This window comes from Panthera pardus, unplaced genomic scaffold (assembly GCF_024362965.1).
Source record: "Panthera pardus isolate Hobbes unplaced genomic scaffold, ASM2436296v1 HiC_scaffold_17, whole genome shotgun sequence".
NCBI lineage: Eukaryota > Metazoa > Chordata > Mammalia > Carnivora > Felidae > Panthera > Panthera pardus.
In genome coordinates this window covers 74,594,938-74,618,094 of record NW_026526732.1, presented here as the reverse complement: position 1 = coordinate 74,618,094, position 23,157 = coordinate 74,594,938, and the positions used below count along the sequence as shown (strand labels likewise).

Sequence of the window (23,157 nt, the reverse complement as noted above, 5' to 3'; positions counted from 1 at the left end):
TAATGGCAATAAATTCATACCTTTCAGTTCTCACCCTAAATATCAGTGGACTGAAACCTCCAAGCAAAAGACATAGGTTAACAGAATGGATGAGAAAACAAGATCCATCTATATGCTATTTAAAAGAGACCCACTTTAGACCTAAAGACACCTTCAGATTGAAAGCAAGGGGATGGAGGAGGTTCTCTGAGTTTGCTTCCAAATGCATCTGCAATTCAATATGTCTAACCAATCCCCCCCCCAAACTAAGCCCTCCAATCCCAATAACCCCCGAGTCTTCTTTGACATGGACATTGGAGGGGAGTGAGTTGGGTGAATTGTCTTAGAATTGTTTGCAGATACTGTACTGAAAACTGCAGAAAATTTTCGTGCATTGTGTACAGAGAAAAAGGCATTGGACCCACCACTGGGAAACCTCTCCATTTCAAAGGATGTTCTTTCCATCGAATTACTAAGAAATTTATGATTCAGGGTAGAGACTTCTCAAATCAAAATGGGACAGACAGAGAAAGTATTTATGGTGGAAAACTTGAAGATGAAAATTTCTATTATAAGCATGACCAGGAAGGCTTATTGAGCATGGCAAATGCAGACTGCAATACAAATGGTTCTCAGTTCTTTATCACAACAGTTCTGACTCCTCATTTGGATAGGAAACATGTGGTATTTGGCCACATAATTAAAGGAATGGGTGTGGTAAGGATACTGGAAAATGTATAAGTGAAAGCTGAAAAACCTGCCAAATTGTGTGTTTTTGCAAAATGAGGAAATTGAAGAAAGGGGATGACTGGGGCATATTCCCAAAAGATGGCTCTGGTGACAGTCATCCAGATTTCCCTGAGGAAGCAGATAGAGACTTAAAAGATGTAGATAAATTTTTACTAATAACAGAAAACTTAAAAAATATTGGAAATACTTTTTTCAAATCCTAGAACTGGGAGATGGCCATTAAAATATATACAAAGGTTTTAAGATATGTGGAAGGTTCAAAGGCTGTTATTGAGAAAGCAGATAGATCGAAGCTGCAACCTACAGCTTTAGGCTGTGTTCTGAATATTGGTGCTTGTAAACTGAAGATGTCAAATTGGCAGGGAGCAATTGACAGTTGTTTGGAGGCTCTTGAAATAGACCCATCAAATACGAAAGCATTGTACCATAGAGTTCACGGATGGCAAGGATTAAAAGAATACGATCAAGTTTTAGCTGATCTTAAGAAAGCTCAGGAGAGAGCAGGGAAGATAAATCTATCCAGGCAGAACTGCTGAAAGCCAAACAAGAGATAAAGGCACAGAAAGATAAAGAGAAGACAGCGTATGCACAAATGTTTGCCTAATAAGGAATTCAGTTTTACTTAAATATACATTGATTGTATAAAGGCAATAAGAAAATTTAAAGGTTTCTGTCTGTTACAGATGATCCCTGATGTGTTCCTTTGATACTTCAGTTTCTCATTGTTTACAGTTTAGGAATACCGAAAAGGGTTCACTCTTTTTTTTTTTTTTTTTTTTAGAAAAGGGTTCACTCTTAATAAAACAGTGTTACAAAATACAAAAAAAAAAAGAAAAAAAGAAAGAAAAGAGAAAAGAAAAGGAAAGAAAAGAAAAGAAAAGAAAAGAAAAGAAAAGAAAAGAAAAGAAAAGGGGTTGGAGAACCACCTATCATGCTAATAGTCACCAAAAGAAAGCCTGAGTGGTCACACTTATATCAGATAACCTAGATTTTAAAATAAAGACTGTAACAAGATATGAAGAAGGGAATTATATCATAATTCAGGGCTTTATCCACCAAGATCTAACTACTGTAGACATTTATGCTCCAAATGTGCAAGCACCCAAATATATAAATGAATTACTCACAAACATACAGAAACTCATTGACAATAATACCATAATAGTAGGGGACTTTAACACCCCACTTACAACAATGGACAGATCATCTAAACAGAAAATCAACAAGGAAACAATGCTTTGAATGACACACTGAACTGGATGGACTTAACATATATTAGAACATTTCATCCTAAAGCAGCAGAATATACATTCTTCTCAAGTGCACATGGAACATTCTCCAGCATAGATCACATACTGGGACACAAGTCAGTCCTTAACAGGTATAAAAATATTGAGATCACACCATGCATATTTTCAGACCACAACATTATGAAACTCAAAATCAACAACAAGAAAAAACTTGGAAAAATAACAAATACTTGGAGACTAAATAAAGAACATCCTACTAAATAATGCATGGGCTAACCAAGAAGTTAAAGAGGAAATTAAAAAGTACCTGGAAGCCAGAGGCGCGGGGCAGGGAGCACCTGGGTGGCTCAATTGTTTAAGTGTCCGACTCTTGATTTCAGTGCAGGTCATGATCTAACAGTTTCGTGAGTTTGAGCTCTGCATCAGGCTCTGTGCTGATGGTGTGGAGCCTGCTCAGGATTCTCTGTTTCCCCCTCTCTCTGCCGCTCCCCCACTTGTGTTGTCTTTGTCCTTCTCAAAATAAATAAACTTTTAAAAAATTTATTTTTTTAATTCAAAAATAAAGAAAAAAAAAGTACATGGGATCCAATGAAAATGATAACACCACAGCCCCAAACCTCTGGGACACAGCAAAGGTGATCATAAGAGAAAAGTGTATAGCACTATAGGCCTTCCTAAAGAAGGAAGGTCTCAGATACACAACCTAACGTTACACCTTAAAGACCTGGAAAAAGAACAGCAAATAAGACCCAAAACTAGCAGAAGACAGGAACTAATAAAGATTAGAGCAGAAATCAATGCTATTGAAATAAAAAAAAACAGTAGAACAGATCAATGAAACCAGGAGCTGGTTCTTTGAAAGAATTAACAAAATTGATAAACCACTAGCCAGTTTGATAAAAAAGAAAAAGGAAAGGACCCAAATAAATAAAATCAAGAATGAAAGAAGAGAGATCACAACCAACACAGCAGAAATACAAACAATAATAAGAGAATATTATGAGCAATTATATGCCAATAAAATGGGCAATCTAGAAGAAATGGACAAATTTCTAGAAACATATAAACTACCAAAACTGAAACAAAAAGAAATAGAAAATTTGAACAGATCCATAACCAGTAAGGAAATTGAATTAGTAACCAAAAATCTCCCAAAAAATAAGAGTCCAGGGCCAAATGGCTTTCCAGGGGAATTCTGCCAAACGTTAAAAGAAGGTTGACGCCTATTCTTTTGAAGCTGTTCCAAAAAATAGAAATGGAAGGAAAACTTCCAAACTCATTCTATGAAGCCAGCACTACCTTGATTCCAAAACCAGACAAAGACCCCACTAAAAAGGAGAACTATAGACCAATTTTCCTGATGAACATGGATGCAAAAATCCTCAACAAGATACTAGCCAACCAGATCCAACAATACATTAAAAGAATTATTCACAACCAAATGGGATTTATACCTGGGATGAAGGGCTGGTTCAATATCTACAAAACAATGTGACATATCACATCAACAAAAGAAAGGACAAGAACCAAATGATCCTCTCAAAAGATGCAGAGAAAGCATTTGACAAAATACAGCATCCTTTCTTGATAAAAACCCTCAAGAATGTAGGGATGAAAGGATCGTACCTCAAGATCATAAAAGCCATATATGGAAGCCCCAACTCTAATATCATCTTCAATGGGGAAAAACTGAGAGCTTTCCCCCTATGGTCAGGAACAAGACAGGGATGTCTACTCTCACCACTGTTATTCAACATAGTATTGGAAGTCTTAGCCTCTGCAATCAGTTAGCCTCTGCAATCAGACAACACAAAGAAATAAAAGGCATCCAAATCAGCAAGGAGGAAGTCAAACTTTCAATCTTCGCAGACAACATGATACTCTATATGGAAAACCCAAAAGATTCCACCAACAAACTGCTAGAACTGATCCATGAATTCACCAAAGTCGCAGGATATAAAATCAATGCACAGAAATTGATTGTATTCCTATACACCAACAATGAAGCAACAGAAAGAGAAATCAAGGAATCGATACCATTTACAATCGCAGCAAAAACCATAAAATACCTAGAAATAAATCTAAGAGGTGGAAAACGTATACACTGAAAACTATAGAAAGTTTATGAAAGAAATTGACGAAGACACAAAAAAATGGGAAAAATACTCCATGCTCATTGATTGGAAGAACAAATATTGTTAAAATGTCAATACTACCCAAAGAAATCTACATATTCAATGCAATCACAATCTGAATCTGAATAACAACAGCATTCTTCACAGAACTAGAACAAACAATCCTAAAATTGTATTGTATGGAGCCAGAAAAAACCCCAATGAGCCAAAGCAATCCTGAAAAAGAACCAAAGCTGGAGGCATCACAATCCTGGACTTCAAGATGTATTACAAAGCCGTAATCATCAAGACAGTATGGTACTGGCACAAAAACAGACACTCAGATCAATGGAACAGAATAGTGAACACAGAAATGGACCCACAAACATATGGCCAACTAATCTTTGACAAAGCAGGAAAGAGCACCCAATGGATAAAGACAGTCTTTTCAGCAAATGGTGCTGGGAAAACTGGACAGCAACATGCAGAAAAATGAACCTGGACCACTTTCTTATACCATACAAAAAAATAAACTCAAAATGGATGAAAGATCTAAACAGAAGACAGGAAGCCATCAAAATCCTCAAGGAGAAAGCAGGCAAAAAACATCTTTGACCTTGGCCGCAGCAACTTCTTGCTCAACATGTCTCTGGAGGCAAGGGAAACAAAAGCAAAAATGAACTATTGGGACCTCATCAAAATAAAAACCTCTGCACAGCAAAGGAAACAGCAAAACTAAAAGGCAAATGACAGAATGGGAGAAGATATTTGCAAATGACATATCAGAGAAAGAGTTAGTGTCCAAAATCTACAAAGAACTTCTCAAACTCAACACCCAAAAAACAAATAATCCAGTGAAAAAATAAGCAAAAGACATGAATAGACACTTCCTCAAAGAAGACATCAAGATGGCTAACAGACACATGAAAAAGTACTTAACATCACTCATCATCAGGGAAACACAAATTAAAACCACATTGAGATATTGCCTCATACCAGTCACAATGGCTAAAATAAACGAACTCAGGCAACAATAGATGTTGGCAAGGATGAGAAAGAGGATCTCTTTTGCACTGCTGGTGGCAATGCAAGCTGGTGCAGCCCCTCTGGAAAACACTATGTAGGTTTCTCAAAAAATTAAAAGTAGAACTACCCCATGACCCAGCAATTGCACTACTAGGTATTTATCCAAGAGATCCCAGTGTACCGTCAAAGGGGCGCATGCACCGCAATATTTATAGCAGCACTATCAACAACAGCCAAAGTACGGAAAGAGCCCAAATGTCCATCGACAGATGAATGGATAAAGACGATGTGGTATATATATACAATGAAATGTTACTCAGCAATCAAAAAGAATGAAATCTTGCCATTTGCAACTATGTGGATGGAACTAGAGGGCATTATGCTAAGCAAAATTAGTCAGAGAAAGACAAATATCATCTGAGTTCACTCATATGAGGACTTTAAGATAGAAAACAGATGAACATAAGGGAAGGAAAGCAAAAATAATATAAGAACAAGGAGGGGGACAGAATATAAGAGATTCTTAAATACAGAAAACAAACTGAGGGTTGCTGGAGGCATTGTGGGTGGAGGGATGGGCTAAATGGGTAAGGGGCATCAGGGAAGACACTTGTTGGGATGAGCACTGGGGTTATACATAGGGGATGAATCACTGGAATCTACTCCTGAAATCATTATAGCACTATATGCTAACTTGGATATAAATTAAAAAAATAAATAAGTAAACAGAAAAATAAATAATAATTAACAGGGGCACCTGGATGGCTCAGTTGGTTGAGCCTCCGACTTTGGCTCAGGTCATGATCTCACAGTTCGTGAGTTCGAGTCCTGTGTCAGTCTCTGTGCTAACAGCTTGGAGCCTGGAGCCTGCTTCGGATTCTGTGATTCTGTGTCTCCTTCTCTCTCTCTGCGCCGCCCCCCTCCCCTGCCAGGCTTGCGCTCTGTCTCTCTCTCTTTCTCAAAAATAAACACTGAAAAAATTTTTTAAAAAAAAGAAAGAAATAATAATTAACACAGTAACATGAGAAGAAACTTGAGAGACATTGTGAAGATAAGTTTCAGTCTGACAAAATCCCCAGAAACCTCATCCTTGTGTGTAAAGCAAGGGAATAACCCAAAGGTAGAAGTAAAAATGAAAAAAAAAGAAAAAGAAAAAAGAAAAAGAACGAAGTAAGCAGTCTAGAAATCCAAAGGTAGGGGAGCAAATATTGATCCAAGATGGTGGCCTGGCCCATCCTTGGAGTACTGGATTCCTAATGCACAAATAGAATCCTCATTTTTCTGCAATGGCATTGGGGTCTACCCTGCAAGCTTCTTTTTAAATAATTGTTGAGTCTTACAAAGAGTTTTAAATTTGCTCTGCAGCATGGCCCACACACATCCTTGGGAGAGCAAAGCACACTGTGATTCCCGGGCCTCTATGGCTCTCATGCAATGTCCCAGCACAATGATACACAGCTTCTCCACATCCTTTTCCTACTGGGGAAAAGGCTAGAAATATTTTTTTGTCAAATATGTGATGTTTGAGTAATTACATTTCTTTTTCACATTTTGAAGCATATCATTAAAGAACTGGCAACCTCAAAGTTCTCCTTCAGCAAGTAACCGGTGGGAACTATAGGCCATCTCCTTAAAATAGCCATCTCCTCGTTTTGTTCACTGTGGACTTGCTGGTGTCATCAAAAAATTTTTTTGGTCCTTTTTAGAAGTTATGAAGACTGTGAATGTTTGGGAAATGATTTTTTTAAGAAGAAAAAAAAAAGAAGAAAAATTGTCAAACAAAACTGTCTGAAAAGAAACACTTCATAAGCTTATGCAGACAGCATTCCTGCCACATTTGTCATACATATTGCTCTACTTTCATGAAAAAGGAACCTCTTTGGGTCATCATCGCTCATTGTTCACTACACAGAAAGGCACTGGTAGCTAAGACTCCACCTGTTACCCTGAAGCAGTTTTTTTTTTTTTTTTTTTTACAACCATACAGGCAACACCCCAACAGAAGCTGATCTCTGAATCATGGCATTTTTAAGAGATTTTGTCAAGAACGGGAACATTGTGGAGAGCCCTCCTCCACCACTCAGAAGAGGGAAATCTTAAAAAGTACCTGGAACTATAAGCAGAGGTTTCGCTTTTTCTACAAAAAAAGAAAACCCATTCTTGTTTCACTTTGGAAAAGAAATATATATCCTTTATCCGTATTACCTGTCAGTTCATAATTACATGAATAAAATAAATCTTTCCATGAAAACCCTACAGTCATCATTATGGATACTGTGGAAAAACAACACGCTTTCTTGGCTAAGCTGCCAGGTTGAAAAAAGAGAGCTGTGACTGATATCCTTTTAACTTTTTTAAAAAAACAGAATTTATTTTTTAGAGCAGTCTTAGGTTCACAGCAAAATTGAGCAGAAGGTATGCAGATTTCCCATTATGTCCCCTGGCCCCACACATGTACAGTCTTTCCCATTATCAACATCCTGTATCAGAGTGGTACACTAGTCATAATCGAGGAACCTACATAGACACATCATCATCACCCAAAGCCTATACTCTGCATTCGGGTTCATTTTTCGTGTTGTACATTCTGTGGATTTTGACAAATGTATATCATATATCTGCCATTGTAGTATCTCGGAATAGGTTCACTGCCCTAAAAATTCTTTTTTTTTTAATTTTTTTTAAATGTTTTTATTTATTTTTGAGACAGAGAAAGACAGAGCATGAGCAGGGGAGGGGCAGAGAGAGAGGGAGACACAGAATCTGAAGCAGGCTCCAGGCTCCGAGCTGTCAGCAGAGAGCCCAACGCGGGGCTCGAACTCAGACTGTGAGCTGAGTTGAAGTCATGACCTGAGCTGAAGTCGGATGCCAACCGACTGAGCCACCCAGGTGCCCCACCCTAAAAATTCTTTGTGCTCTACTTACACTTCCCTTCCCCCGCCCATGGCAACTACTGATCCTTTTTCTGTTTACAGTTTTGCCTTTTCCAGAATGTCATAAAGTTAGAATCACACAGTATATAATCTTTTCAGATTAGCCTCTTTCCTTAGTAATATGTATTAAAGTTTCCTCTGTGAATTTGCATGGTTTAATAGCTTCTTTCTTTTTGCGGGGGCTGAATAATATTCCTTTGTATGAATGTACCACAGTTTATGTATCCATTCACCTATGGAAGGACATTTTGGTTGCTTCCGAGTTTTGTCAGTTCTGAATAAAGATGCTATAAACATTCACATGCAGGTTTTTGTGTGAACATGGGTTTTTGACTCTTTGGGGAAAATACCAAGTAATGAAATTGCTAGATCATATGGTGAAAGTATGTTTATTTTTTAAAGAAATGGCCCAAATGTCTTCCAAAATGACTACACCAGTTTATAATTCCACCAGCAATGAACGAAGAGTTCCTGTTGCTATACTCTCCCTATCAACATTTGCTATTGTCACGTTTCTACATTTTAGCCATTTTAATAGGCGTGTAGTGGTATATCATTGCTGTTTTAATTTGCATTTCCCTAATCACATATGATGTGGAGCATCTTTTCATACACTTATTTGTTATCTATATATATTCGTTAGTGAGGTATCTGTTCAGATCATTTGCCCATTTTTATTTATTTCTTTAATGTTTATTTTAGAAAGAAAGAGAGCATGCATGTGAATGGGGTGAGGAGCAGAGAGAGAGAGAGGAGAGACAGAATCCCTCTCTGCACTGTCAGCGCAGAGCCTGACCCGGGGCTCTATCCCACAAACCATGAGATCATGACCTGAGCCGAAATCAAGAGTCAGATGCTTCACCAACTGAGCCACCCAGGTACCCCTCATTTGCCCATTTTTAGATTAAGTTTTCTTATTTAAACTTCTAAGACTTCGTTGTATATCTTGGGCAATAGTCCTTTATCACATGTATCTTTTGCAAATATTTTCCTTCAGTCTGTGGCATCCCTACTTATTCTTTTGAAAGTGTTTTCACAGAGCAGAAGTTTTTTATTTCATTGGGGGTGCTGACAGAGCAAAGCCTGCTTGGAATTCTCTCTCTCCCTCTCTTTCTCTGCCCCTCCCCAACTCACACAACTGCACTCTCTCTCAAGATAAATAAATAAACATTAAAAAAATTAAAAAAACAAAACGGTTTCACCAGACCCAAAGGGATCCAAAATTTTTTCCTATGTTATCTCCTAAGAGTTTTGTAATTTTGTGTTTTATAGCTAGATCTATGACTCATTCTGAGTTAACTTTTGTGAAGAGTGTAGATTTATTTGTTTACATGAAGATATCCAGTTGTTCCAGCACCATCTGTTGAAAATACCACCTTTCCCCCATTATATTGTTTTTGCTTTTTTGTAAAGGAGCTATTGCCTATATTTATCTGGGTCTATTTCTGGGATCTCTATCCTGTTCTGTCGATCTATGTGTCAATTCTCTCACCAATACCATACGCTCTTGATTACTGTAGCTGTTGAGTAAGTATTGAAGTCAGATAGTGTCAGTGCTCCAACTTTCCTCTTCTCCTTCAATATTGTTTTGGCTGTCCTAGGTCTTTTGTCTCTACATAAAAACTTTAGAATCAGTTTGTTAATATCTACAAAATAACTTGTCTGGGATATTGATTGTAACTGCATAGACTCTATAGGTCAACTTGGGAAAAACTCTCTCTCTCTGCCCCTTGTGAGATTCCCTCTCTCTGCCCTTTGCTCACTTGTGCCCTCTCTCTATCCAAAAAAAAAAAAAAAAAAAATTTAAGTACGCTTTTTGTTACTCAATGTGTTAACAAAGAATATATGAATTATTATATCACAAATTTTAAAAATATTTTTATAACTGTATTTCATTAGTTTCCTTTGTAATCCAATTTATTTTATTTTATCCATTTAAAAATATTACTCTGAGAAGAGTCTCTAGGTTTCACCAGACTAGCAAAAGGTCCACTGCACAAAAAGCTCATGGTTTTTCTGAAAAGGAAGTTGGAATAGAAGTATCTGATGAAGGGATGCCTGGCTAGCTCAGTGGGTGGAGCATGTGACTCTTGATCTTGGGGTTGTAAATTCGAGCCCCATATTGGGTGTAGAGATTACTTAAAAATACAATCTTTAAAAAAAAAGTATCTGGGTATGCCTGGGTGACTCAGTTAAGCAACTGACTTTGGCTCAGGTCATGATGTCACAGTTTGTGGGTTCGAGTCCTGTGTCAGGCTCTGTGCTGACAGCTTGGAGCCTGGAACCTGCTTCAGATTCTGTGTCTCCCTCTCTCTCCGTCCCTCCCCCACTTGAGCTCTATCTCTCTCTCTCTCAAAAAAATATAATAAACATTAAACATTTTTTAATCAATAAATTTAAATAAATAAGTAGATAAATAAACAAATAAATAAGTACCTGATAAAGACAGTATATATGCTCTCCAAGTATTGGAACCATCATGAGCAATCTCAAGAGATTACTTAGGCTCTCAGTCACTCATGATAGTGATTGGAAGACCACTTGCTGCTTGTTTTAATGCTAATAACCTCATTTACTAGCAGTGATTTAGCTCCGGAAGCTGCCTAGATTCTTGTTTTTGACCTTATAGGATGCCTAAAATCCTACTTACAGTTGTTGTCCATGATTCCATACTTTTAAGAGGAAAATGATTATTTTGGCCACTTCCCCAGATTCATGTTATATACATTGCCTAATTTCTTATGTTTACTTGTGCCTTTTAGCCTCAGACATGGAATCAGCCATTTCTGCAAAGGACCCTTGATGCTCTTTCAGTGGAAATGGTATTAGAGATCATATCATCCTGGACATTAGAGTGTCTCATGGGGTCAAATTACTCCTGGGCTATTTCAGTGGGACAGCAAAACAGGTTTTTCTTATAAAAGAATATCATATTGCTACTTCCAATCCAGTTGCTAAAGGTCAGGGTTCCTACTAAAATTCTTGATTTCCTCCAAGCTGAATATCTTACACGAATCCTTTTCCTGATAAAACTAATGTAATTATTTATTTACTTTATCCCACAATTTAAGTTAAAAATAATACAGTATCAATACAAATATTAATTCTGAACATAGTTCGAAACTTTCTAATGATTCCTTTTGGTTTCAGATAGGTAGCTGTTTTTACCTCCTAACAGAAGGATCTCCTCTATCTTGAGATATGAAAAAACCCTAGGAGATCTGTTTCCATACAATAGTTTGTCATCACCCTTGGGTCCATCTATAATGACTTAGTTATAAGTACCAGGCTCATATGATTTCCAGCTAAAAATCAATTCATCTCCTCTTTAATTTCTAATGACATCAGAATCCTTATATTTGAATGCATACATTCTTAACTTTGTTAAATCCTGGCCTCATCTTCAAAAATTTTACATTTTTGCATCTTTTCATACCTGTAAGTTCTTGTCATTTTCAATGTGCAACATTCTCTTATAAGTTTAAAATATAATTGATTGCTATTCTAAAGTTTCCATCATACACATCAAATAGACTCTCCCAGGGCATCTGGGTGGCTCAATCGGTTAAGCATCCGACTCTTGATTTCTGCTTAGGTCATGATCTCATGGTTCTTGGGTTCGAGCACCTTGACAGGCTCTGCACTGACCATGCAGAGCCTGTTTAGGATTCTTTATCTCCCTCTCTCTCTGCTCCTTCCCTCTTTGCACTCTTGAGCGCGCGCGTTCTCTCTCTCTCTCTCAAAATAAATAAATATTTTATAAAAAATTGACACTCCCACTTAGTATATTAACCACTCAAAAATTTTTTTATTTTTCTGCATGAAGATCAAGGAGGTAACTACATACTTTTATTGTACTTTATAATTCCACCAATTAACAAAAAATAATAATAGTAATACAGGCAATTCTGGCTTTGAGGTTTTGTTTGAAAGATTCTTGGCTCCTAGGTGAAATTCATATTACTAGGATTCCTTTTTTTTTTTTTTTTTGTTAGAGAGAGAAAGAAAGAAAGGAAGAAAGAGAGAGAGAAAGAAAGAAAGAAAGAAAGAAAGAAAGAAAGAAAGAAAGAGCATGCACAGGGGAGAGAAGCAGAGGGAGAAAGAAAATCTTCAGCAGGTTCATCACGGAGCCAGACACAGGGCTTGATTCTATGACTTTGGGATCATGATCTGAGCAGAAATCAAGAGCTGGATGCTCAACTGATTGAGCCACCTAAGGCACCCCTTGGATTCTTATTTTATGTGCAGATACACATAGTGTAGAACTGCAAGTTCTCAGAAATCATGGGATAAATGCAAGTATCTACTACTTTAATATAATAAAAAGTCAGATTCCCCCCAGCCAACCTAAAATATTATAATATATAATGAGAGCACATGAAAGGGGAAAAAAGCCATTGATTGGAAACTGAATCTCATTCAGAATATTCAAGAGGGAACTTTTTATACTTTCATATTACTCCAGATTAACTAAGTCCTGCCAGAACTATTTCCTGAAACATTCCATTTTTCCCATAATACATTTTAATTGCAATTGAAATCCTATGCTTTATCATATTTTCATAGACTTAGCTTTTTTTGGTTTTAATGCAGAAATCCAAACTCTTGCCATGCCCCAAATTCCCAATTTTGCACTGTGTACTAACTGCATGTATCTGTACAGAATGAAACACAAAATTATATTCTTTAATACCAAGGTAAATTCATTGGCTCTCTGGCATTCAGGCCTTCAAACTACACTACCAGGTTTCAGGAGTCTCCAATGCAGACAGCGTCTTGTGAGACTTCTCAACATTCATAATCAAGTGAGCCAATATCTTATGATAAATATCTCTCTCTATCCCTCGCCCTCTCTCCATGTATATATTATACATTGGATATAAAATGGAGCAAAGACCTAAACCTAAAAACTAAAACAATAGGGGTGCCTGGGTGGCTCAGTTGGTTGAGCGTCCGACTCCAGCTCAGGTCATGATCTCGTGGTTTGTGAGTTCGAGCCCCATGTCGGGCTCTGTGCTGACAGCTCAGAGCCTGGGGCCTGCTTCAGATTCTGTGTCTCTCTCTCTGCCCCTCCCTCACTCACACTCTCTCCTTCAAAATAAATAAACATTGAAAAAAATTTTTTAATTAAAAAAAAAACTAAAACAATAAAACTCTTAGGAAAAAAACATAGGGGAAAAGCTTCATGACATCAGATATAGCAGTGTTTTTTCAGATATGCCATTAAAAGCATAGATAACAAAAGAAAAAGTAAATAAATCAGACTTTGTCAAAATATACAAGTTTGTGTCTCAAGGGGCACTATCAACAGAATGAAAAGGCATCCTATGGAATGGGAGAAAACAATTGCAAAACATATATATCTGATAAGGGATTATTATCCAGAATATATAGACTCCTCAACAACACTAACAAAAAACACACAAATAACCCTATTAAAACATGGGTAAATCATAGGACTTGAATAGACATTTCTCCAACTAAGATACACAAATGGCCAATAAGCACATGAAAAAATGCTCAACATCATTAAAGATTAGGGAAATGTAAATCAAACCACAGTGAAGTACTACTTCAAATCCCTTAGGATAGCTATTATCAAAAAACAGAAAACACGTGTTGATAAGGATGTGGAGCAATCACAACTCTTTTTTTAAATATTTATTTATTTTGAGAGAGAGAGAGAGCACGCACATGCATGGGGGGGGGGGGAGGGCAGGTAGGAAGAGATGGGAGGTGGGGGGGGGGGGGAGTGGAGAGAGAGAATCCCAGGCAAGCTGTGTGCTTGGAGTTTGATCTCACAAACCGTGAGATTACGACCTGAGCCAAGATCAAGAGTCAAGACTTAACCCACTGAGCAAAACAGGTGCCCTGAAACTAAAGTCTTGAGCATTGCTGGTGGGAATATAAAATGACGCAGCCATTAAAGTATGGCATTTCCTCAAAAACTGAACATAGAACTACCATATGATCCAGCAATTCCACTTCCCAAAAAAACTGAAAGCAGAGATTTAAACAGATATTTGTATATCGTGTTCATAGCAGCATTATTCACAATAGCCAAAAGGCAGAAACAACCCAAGCGTCTCCATGGATGGATGGATAGACAAACAAGATGTGGTATATACGTACATACGATGGAACATTATTCAGCCTTAAAAGGGAAGGAAATTCTAACACATGCAACAACATGGATGAACCATTAAGAAGACAAGTACGCTAAGTGAAATAAAAGTCACAAATAAGACAAATATTGTCTTATTGCACTTATATGAGGTACCTAGAGTCTGCAAATTCATGAAGACAGAGCAGAATGATGGTTGCCAAGGGCTGGGGGGAGAGGACAGTTAGCAAGTTATTGTTTAATGGCTGCAAGAGTTTCCGTTTGGGAAGATGAAAAAGTTCTGCAGGTGGATGGTGGTGATGGTTGCACAACAGTGTGAGTGTAACTAACGCTACTAAACTGTACACTTAAAAGTGGTCAGGATGGTCACTTTGAGGTTATATATGTATTATCCCAAAAAGCTTAAAACAAAAACAAAACCAAGCCAACAGTGCTGACTTGATGCATTCCAGGAAGTGTGAGGACTACATATGCTGTTTAGTAAAGCATAAATCATAGGACACCTCATAGGGCCTCCAAACGAGTTCCCTTCTTCCCTTCCCAAGGTGGCTAGATAATTGATTGCAGTCAGTAATCAGCTGGCTAAACAAAGGGAAATTCTCTATAAGGATGATTTACTGAATGCATTCCTATTATTGTTTTCCTTGCCCAAAGCTTTGCCTTTACACAAACACGCACGTGCGCGCCACCCTCCACACACACACACACACACACACACACACACACACACACACGCCACATCCTTAAAACATTAACACCTAAAAAACCAAGAAGTCCATAAAACATTACCATGTGAAACAACAAAAGTGCCTAAAAAAATAACGGAAGGCAGCATCACGTCCACGTAGCTGCTGATTTTACTCCTATGGTCTGTTTTCGCTTCCAAGACCAGTTCCCGCACCAATGCCTTTTCGTCGCTAAGGCTTCAATTGTGAACAAACGTTGGACTGGATTGGGATGGTCTTCAATTGCCAGGTTCTACGTCTAAACTACATGCACTTGGTGCGTCCTCCAGCTGCAAAGAGAGCGGGCAGCCAAATCTCACAGTCCGTTTTTGGCTTCCACAGCACAAAGGGCAAGCGCTCTTCTCTCCTGCCTCTCTGCACTCCTCTCCCCCTGCCCCCCAGGTACGTCATCTCGCCCATCTTTTCTTCCTCCCTTTTCCCACTTTCGCTCTTTCAAGTGATGAGCTCGCGCAACCACAAGCCCAACACAAACCGTGCTTTCCTCTTGAGAAAAACTCGTGCCTCAAATGAGGCTGGAAACAGCGAGGACCTAGACGCGGGGTGGCCCCTCCGGTTCCTCCCTCGCACCCCGGAAAGGCAGTGCACCAGCTGTGGGGCTGCGGGCACCCCGGCATCGGGGCCGGCGGCCCGCTCCCAGTCGGGAACAACCTCCCTACTGTTCCTGCCGGCAGCGGGTGCCAGCCGCCAGCCCGGGCGCGCCCCGGCCTCCCCGGGTGCCAGGGTCGGATCGGGTGACCGCGCGGGCGTGCGCCCGGCGGTGGGGCCGGCCTCCGGGCCGAGGGAAGCCCGCCCCCGCCCCGCCCAGCCCCGCCGGCAAGGGCGCCCAGCTCCAGCTCCCGCCGCCACTCGCTGCCGCTCGCCCGGCCCGTCCGCACTCCCCGCTCCCCGCGCCGCAGCCATGGGCCCCGGAGCCTCACGGGCGCCGGCGCTGCGGCTCCTCGCGCTGGGCGCGCTGCTGTGGCCGGCGGCCGGCGCCTGGGAACTCACCATCCTGCACACCAACGACGTGCACAGCCGGCTGGAGCAGACGAGCGAGGACTCCAGCAAGTGCGTCAACGCCAGCCGCTGCGTGGGCGGCGTGGCGCGCCTCTTCACCAAGGTGCAGCAGATCCGGCGCGCCGAGCCGCACGTGCTGCTGCTCGACGCCGGCGACCAGTACCAAGGCACCATCTGGTTCACCGTGTACAAGGGCGCCGAGGTGGCGCACTTCATGAACGCCCTGCGCTACGATGCCATGGTAAGAGGGCGCCTTGTTAGCGGGGAGTCTGGGGAGCCCTGGGGTGGGAGTCCCGAACCGAGAGGAAACCCAGTGCGGAGGAGCAGCGGACGGCGGGGCACCGAGTGGCCGGCCCGGAACAGGACGCAGAGCGCTGTGGGGAGAAAGCGACGCTCCCGCCGGCGTGCCGGGTAGATACAGACATAGAAGTCCTTTGGATGATTCTTTTTAAATGGATTGATGCGTTTGAGTCCCCCCCCCCCCCACTGGGGGGGGGGGCATTTAGAGGAGAGGGACACAGCCGTACCTCCCAGGGGAGTCAGCTGGGGTACATGGGAGCAGTGGCAGTTATCCAAAACCAGGGTCAGGAGTAGGATGTTTTATTTCGTTTTTATTGGAAGGAAAACTCAACTCAAAGAGGTTGGGTACAGTGCCCTGGTCATGGGCTCCAAAAGGGAGACAAGATAAGAATGGATTGCAGATCCCTTTGATGTTGGAGCTTGAGCCCGATTAAGCTCACAAGCTTGGGGTAGATTCCTGGTGCAACTACCTTCTGTGTGCGAGTTATTTACTGTCTCTCGGGGCCTCAGTTCCAGCCTTTATAAAATGGGGAGAATAATTGTATCTGCCTCAGAGGGTTGACTGGCACATGGTGTGGCCTCCGTAAATGTTACTTTTATTACCAGATACTACTCTATATTTTTTTTAACAGAAGAAAGAAACTTCCAGAGAGACCCAAAATGCTGGAGCACTGGGGTTTCAGAGGATTTCAATAAAATCGCTTTGGCAGCAGAGATATAGGAAGGGAATCCAACTTAAGAGATGAGGCACTCTTAAAACATGTGCAAGAGTTTTAAATCCAAGCTCCCAAATGCTCTGTTAAAGGCAATGCCTTACTTCTTGGACTCAATTCTAGAAAATGAGCAGGGAGGGGTTTCACAGTAATAAATATGCCCAAAACATATATCTGGTTTATTTTTTTTTTAATCAAACTACCACCCAACTTTAACCCTGTGTAAAATCCTAGACTAAAGGGATTCTGTGGAGTAACTGGTGATAAGAAATCTTAAGAGCTTTATAAGAAGGAGAACAAAGCAGGGAAATCTGTGGAGCCCACATACAGGGAAAGGAAGGAGAGGTGTGGTCCAGGCTGGGATACAGAGGGCTAACAATACACTTGGTATGAGAAGAGCACAGAAGTTATTTTTTCCCTGGAAACATGGAGAGAGGAAGATGGGAAAAGATGATAAGGTAGAGCTGTTTGGCTTTTTTCTGCCAAAAAGAAAGCTCATTTCAGAGAGGTGAGAGATGGGCAGAGAGCTCCTCTCCATTCTGATTGTTAGTCATAAGGTTATCACGGTCACTGAAAGCACAACAATTCAAACAGAGCCCTAAGCCCTGCAAGTCCACAGATGGAGTGGGGGCGGCTCACCAGCATCTGTCTGGACTCCACAGAAGAATGATGGGTCTCAAGAACCCTGTATGGTCTCTTAGCGTTGGTATTTCCACAGCCCAACCTACCTGGTGTTTTGTGTGCGATGCTGACAGAATAAATATTTATTGAATTGAATTGTTAACTAGTCTACGTCTTCATTTCCTCCCAGAAGTGAAAATAAACATTATGTGAGTTTGTTTTGATATCATGTGAACCACAATTCTCAACTTTTTTTCTTGTGGCATCCTTTTCTCCATGGCTATGTAAACTCCTTTAGGTGGAAAAAAAATGGAGAATTCCTAGTTTTCCCTAATACTAATGTTTTCCTCTTTAAGTCAAATTGATCCCATGATATTAATCACCATATCAAGTACTTATGATAGAACTCTGGCTGAGGCTGGAACCATTTTCTGCAAGTTACAGCGGTTCACCACTGGAAATTATTTAGAATGCTTTTTGTTGGATGCAATAATTTTAAGTTTTACTCAGAATCATTGGACTGGGGCCTGAGGAAAAATAAGCTACTATATGTTAACAGGAGATAAAATGGGGGAAGGCTGATGGCCATGTTCCTGATAGTATCTCATCAGGACTTACTCTGCAGTTGTGGGGTTTGACAAACATGATTTGACCTGCATAAAATTCTAGTCTTGTTATGCTTGTTATGCTTGTTAGCATGTGATAAGGAGATTTTTCACTGTCATTTTTTGTTTATATTATTCTACTCTCAGGGAATTTATTGCTGTTCTGTTATAAATGTTCCCTCACTCCACCCACTCACCTTCCACATGTTAAATCCCAGGAAGCTGGAGATTTAGGGTAGGATGGAAAAGAGTTGTTCAGGGGCATTTCCAGTTCTCTAGAAACTGTACTTGGTTAGAGGAGCCACGTCTAAGGACTCAAGAGTATAGAGGGCAAAGAGGAAGCTACTAGAATCTAGCTCAACCCCAGGAGTTCCCTAGAGCAGGAGCCTCTGAAGAGGTGTTGACTTTCTAGACCTGTGTGTCCCAGCCAGAGCTGCTGGAACAGTTTTCATACCTCTGGAGGGCCTGGGGCAAGCCTGGAAACCTCCTAAACCCAGCTGCTGGGCAGAAAGTTCTAGAGGGAGAATGTCAGAAGCCACTAGTTGGCTAGCTGTCTCCATGGAAGGATTAGTGCCCCTGAAGGCATGAGGAAGACAAAGTGGATGCAGTCACAGTGTGAGCTTGGCTGGGGTACTTTCTCTGAGCCCCCTGTTCCCTGACTGTAAAACAAGAGGGATAACTCCCACCCCCGTGTCGGATTTCTGTGAACAGTACGTAAGACAAGTGTAAAAATCCCTAGCACCCTGTTGGGTCATAGTAAGTCCTCAGTAAAGGTTACTTCTGGATGTGCTGCCAGGAAGCAAACAAAACAATGGAAGGTTTGGGTTTACAGTGTTAGTTTATCCGATTCCGACTGCCTGGCACACTCTACCATCCCTCCTCTGCCCCCTCCACTGTCTTTCCTAAGCCCCATTTTCTAAACTATTTTACTCGTCGAGTGGACTTTGAACCACCTCCCCCCAAAGCACACAATCTGAGGGGTTCATGCCCTGAGGTGGGCTTCCTGCCTTCAGAGTGGGCTGTGAGGAAATAGCTTCAGTGGAGAAGGGCAGCCTCATTTGTAGCCGGCCTGCTTCTGAGGTGCTTGCCCCTCCATCCAACTTTCTGTTTGAAAGACTGCAGCTGAAGCCTTAGCAAATGGCCCCTTGGTGCCTGAGCCAGCAGGCAGGGTGGGGACTGGGGCCCCTGCCTTTAACTCTCCCAGCGGACCTCTAATCAAATCGCTTCTCATCAACATTCCCCACCTCCTACATGGGCAGCCATTCTGTTTGATGTTCATGTTTTGTTCCTGTGTGTACTTCCAGAACCTTTATTATAGTTAAGGTTCTTTTCTTTTTTCAAGTATTTATTTGTTTTGGGGAGAGTACATGCGGGAGAGGGGCAGAGAGAGGGGGGACGAGAGAGGATCTGAAGTGGGCTCTGTGCTGACAGGCTGACAGCAGAGGCAGATGTGGGGCTCGACCTCACCAACCAGAGATCATGACCTGAGCCGATGTCGGACATTCAACCTACTGAGCCACCCATGTGCCCATATATATAGTTAGGGTTGTTATGTTTTAAATATATAACTATGTATTATATATATAGTTTATATATAAATATGTAATTTATATAACTCCTCCTGTTGCTCAGCTCATTCTGTTTCTTGCTTTTGCCCTAAACTGGTTGTGTGGGTTTTTGTTTTAGTTTTATCTGAGTATCCTTGACACACAATGTTACATTAGTTTCAAGTTACAAGGTAGTGATTGGACAAGTTTATGCCATTCTGCTGTACTCACGAATGTAGCTACCATCTGTCATCATACAACCATGCAACACTGTTACAATGTCATTGACTGTAGTCCTTATGCTGTGCCTTGTATTCCTGTAACTTCATTCCATAACTGGAAGCCTGTTTTCCCACTCCCCCTTGCCCATTTTGCCCAACCCCATACTCCTTTCCTCTGGCAACCAATGGTTTGTTCTCTGTACTTATAGGTCTGATTCTGCTTTTTTAAACTGGTTGTTTTCACTTTGTCCATGTCATCCTGTGTCTGCTGTGTACTGTGCTCCACAGAGATCTCTGTACATTTTACTATCTGCTCTTTGGTGACGGTTTTGGAGATGGCACCAGTTATGCTGCAGTTACACAAATAGGCTGCTCTGAATAGCTTCCTCCACTTCCTGCCTAGGAGGATTTCTTTGGGATCCATACCCCATGGTAGAATTGCTGGTCCCAGGGATGTGTATCCTTACATCTAAAGACTGCCAGATTGCTTTCCTGTGGGACTGGCATGCTCTACTCTCCCTGATCTCTACACCCACACAGATGTGAATCCCCAAATCCTTACTCCTATCTTGAAGCATTATCCAGCTTTCCAGTAGGTATGAAATGTCATCTCATTATTCGATCTTGTATTTTTCCAATAACTGCGGACTTTGGTATATTCACTTTTGAGGTTTTCTCCTCCCTATTGCATGTTCACTTCATTTGCTCTTTTTTAAACATTAGGTTTACTCTATTTTTCCTGATTTTCAGGAGTTCTAGGTATTGATCTGTGACCAATTTTATCTTCTGATTATGTGTGTTAACTCAATCCTTCATTGAACAGAAATCCTTCATTTGGTATAATCAAATTAATCTCTGTCTCCCTTTTTTTTTTTTTTTTTTTTTTTTTGCCTTGTGATTTGTGCTTTTGAAAGTTTACATAAGAGTTTATTAATTTGGTGAGGCGCCTGGGTGGGTGGCTCAGAAGGTTAAGCATCCAAGTCTTGAACTCAGCTCAGGTCATGATCTCATGGTTCATGAGTTTGAGACCTGCATCAGGCTCTGCGCTGGCAATGCAGAGCCTGCTTGGGACTCTTTCTCTCTCTCCCTGTCTCTTTGCCCCTCCCCTGCTCATGTGCATACTCTCTCTCAAAAGAAATAAATAAACAGTTTTAAAAAGAGTTTATTAATTTTATTAATTTGAAGCTTATCATCTCCAGCACTCATCACCAGAAATTCAGACATTGGTACTGTTCTCTCTACCTTTTAAGCAATAATAAATTTGTGACCTGGGGCTATGCCATTCACCTGTCTGGATCACCACTTCCTCATCTATAAAATAAGAGGTTTGATCCACCTCATCTCTGAGGTTCCACACAATTCTAAACACATTGATTCAATTTCAGTTCAGTGAAATGTTTTGATTCAACGAAGGGGCAGGCAGATGGGACAGAGGTGCAGAGGCAGGAATCGCAGGAATCTGCAAGATTCTGGACCAGAACTGAGGAGGCAGGAGTCATGGGAGATGAGCTTTTATACAGCTTAATGGCCATCTGAAAAGTTTGGGCTCTCCTCTTTTGTCACACCAGGGTGGGGGCTGGGGGCACTGGAGGTTTCTGAGTAGAAGGCAACTGTAGTATAAAAAAAAAAAACAAAAAAAAAAAAAACAAAAAAAACCCAGATATTTCATCTTTATTCCAGTTCCTGGCATACAGCTCCCAAAACCTTTGGAATCCCCTGAGTGAGGAGAGCCTGTTGTATGCTAATGTGATGACTGCTGGCTGGGGACTACTAGATAGCTTCAGAAAAAGGACTGGCAGTCAGAAAATCCAAGGCATGAATAGAGAATTGGAACTTTCAGTCTCCCCTCAACCTCCTGGGAGGGGAGACGGGTGAGAGGTTGAGTTAATCAGCAATGGCCAATAATTTAATCAATCATGCCTATGTGACAAACCCCCCTAAATGCTGGGGTTCAGAGAGCTTCTAGTTTGGTGAACACACTGAGGTACTGGGAGGGAGGTGTGCCCAGAGAGGGCATGGAAGCTCTACACACCCCCTGGCCCCCTGCATGCCTTGCCCTATGCATGTTGTCTGCTTGGCTGTCCCTCAGTTGTATCCTTTATAATATACCAGTAATAGTAACTAAAGCACTTCCCTGACTTCTTTGAGTTTTATCCAACCTGTGGAGGAGGTCCGTCAAATCCCTAGTTTATAGCTGGTTGGTCAGAAGTAGAGGTGCCCAGGACTGGCAGCTGGCACCTGAAGTGAGGGCCGTCCTGTAGCACTGAGCCCTTGTACTGGTGAGGTCTGGTGCTCATTCCAGGTAGATAGTGGCAGACTTGAACCGAATTGTTGGGCACCCAGTCTGTAACCCCAGAGAACTGGAGAATTGTTTGATGTGAGGGAAAAAAACTGTCAGTGGCATAGGGAAGTCACAGTTTTAGAAGATGAGCAGAAATGGATGGGAGAGAGAAGACCCCCCCCCCCCGCCCCAGGAAGAGGATGGAGAAGAGGCTGGGCAGCAGTCTAGGGTGAAGTGGTCACTGAACTGTGATGGGGGGAGAAAGGCTGAGTCCATGGGAAGGCTTCAGCAGGCAGGCAGGATGGCATGGGGCCAAGAGAGTAAACTCTGGGGTGACCGCCTGGGATCAAGTCCCCTCTCTGTGGACTGACAGCAGGTTATTTCATCTCTTGAAGCCTCCATTTCCACATGCTTAAGATGGGTGTGATGATAGTCTTCACCACATGGGTTGTTGTGGGGTTGAAAGGACATGGTGGCACACGGGAGGCGCTTAGCATGACGTCGGCTCTCGGTAAGGTGTTAGGAAGTGCTGGCGGTGCTCACCTTCTGTTGGCAGGGGTGACTCAGGAGAGGGTGTAATCAAAAGATGACTAAGAGGGTTCAGGCCAGGGGCACTGGGAGTCAGCAGTTTGACACTACCACACGGGAGCACGGACTCTTCTACCGAACCTTACCCCCTGACAGCTGAAGCCTGCTATTTACCGCACAGAATTGCAGTCTAAAGGCTTCTCCTGAGGTGATTGGACAGGACTGGACCCTGTGGCCTGTGGCAGACAGGGGCCATGGAAAGAGATTTGGACGAGACATCACCACACCCAGGTTTTACTGCTTGTCTCTTCCCACTCATTAGCTATGTGAGTTTGGCCACCGGATTCCTCATCTGTAGGATGGGGGACTGGAGGGGGTGGTCTGTTACATGTCACTCCTCAGCAGCTCAGGCCCTGCCCAGAC

General features: G+C 41.5%; 1 protein-coding gene and 1 pseudogene across 2 annotated transcripts in view; both read left to right on the top strand.

Annotated features, from left to right (window-relative positions):
* The first annotated feature begins 220 nt into the window (after window positions 1-220).
* Window positions 221-1,490, top strand: LOC109263242 (peptidyl-prolyl cis-trans isomerase D-like; annotated as a pseudogene).
* Window positions 1,491-15,738: 14,248 nt separating this feature from the next.
* NT5E (5'-nucleotidase ecto) overlaps window positions 15,739-23,157 on the top strand; it is a 49,935-nt gene continuing 42,516 nt past the window's right edge. The window contains exon 1 of one of the 2 annotated variants that reach the window (XM_019442789.2): window positions 15,739-16,159. In XM_019442789.2, the coding sequence (XP_019298334.1) occupies window positions 15,821-16,159 (339 nt within the window). In that variant the 5' untranslated portion in view covers window positions 15,739-15,820. The remainder of the gene's footprint in view (window positions 16,160-23,157) is intronic. The other variant, XM_019442788.2, reaches the window with a different exon arrangement.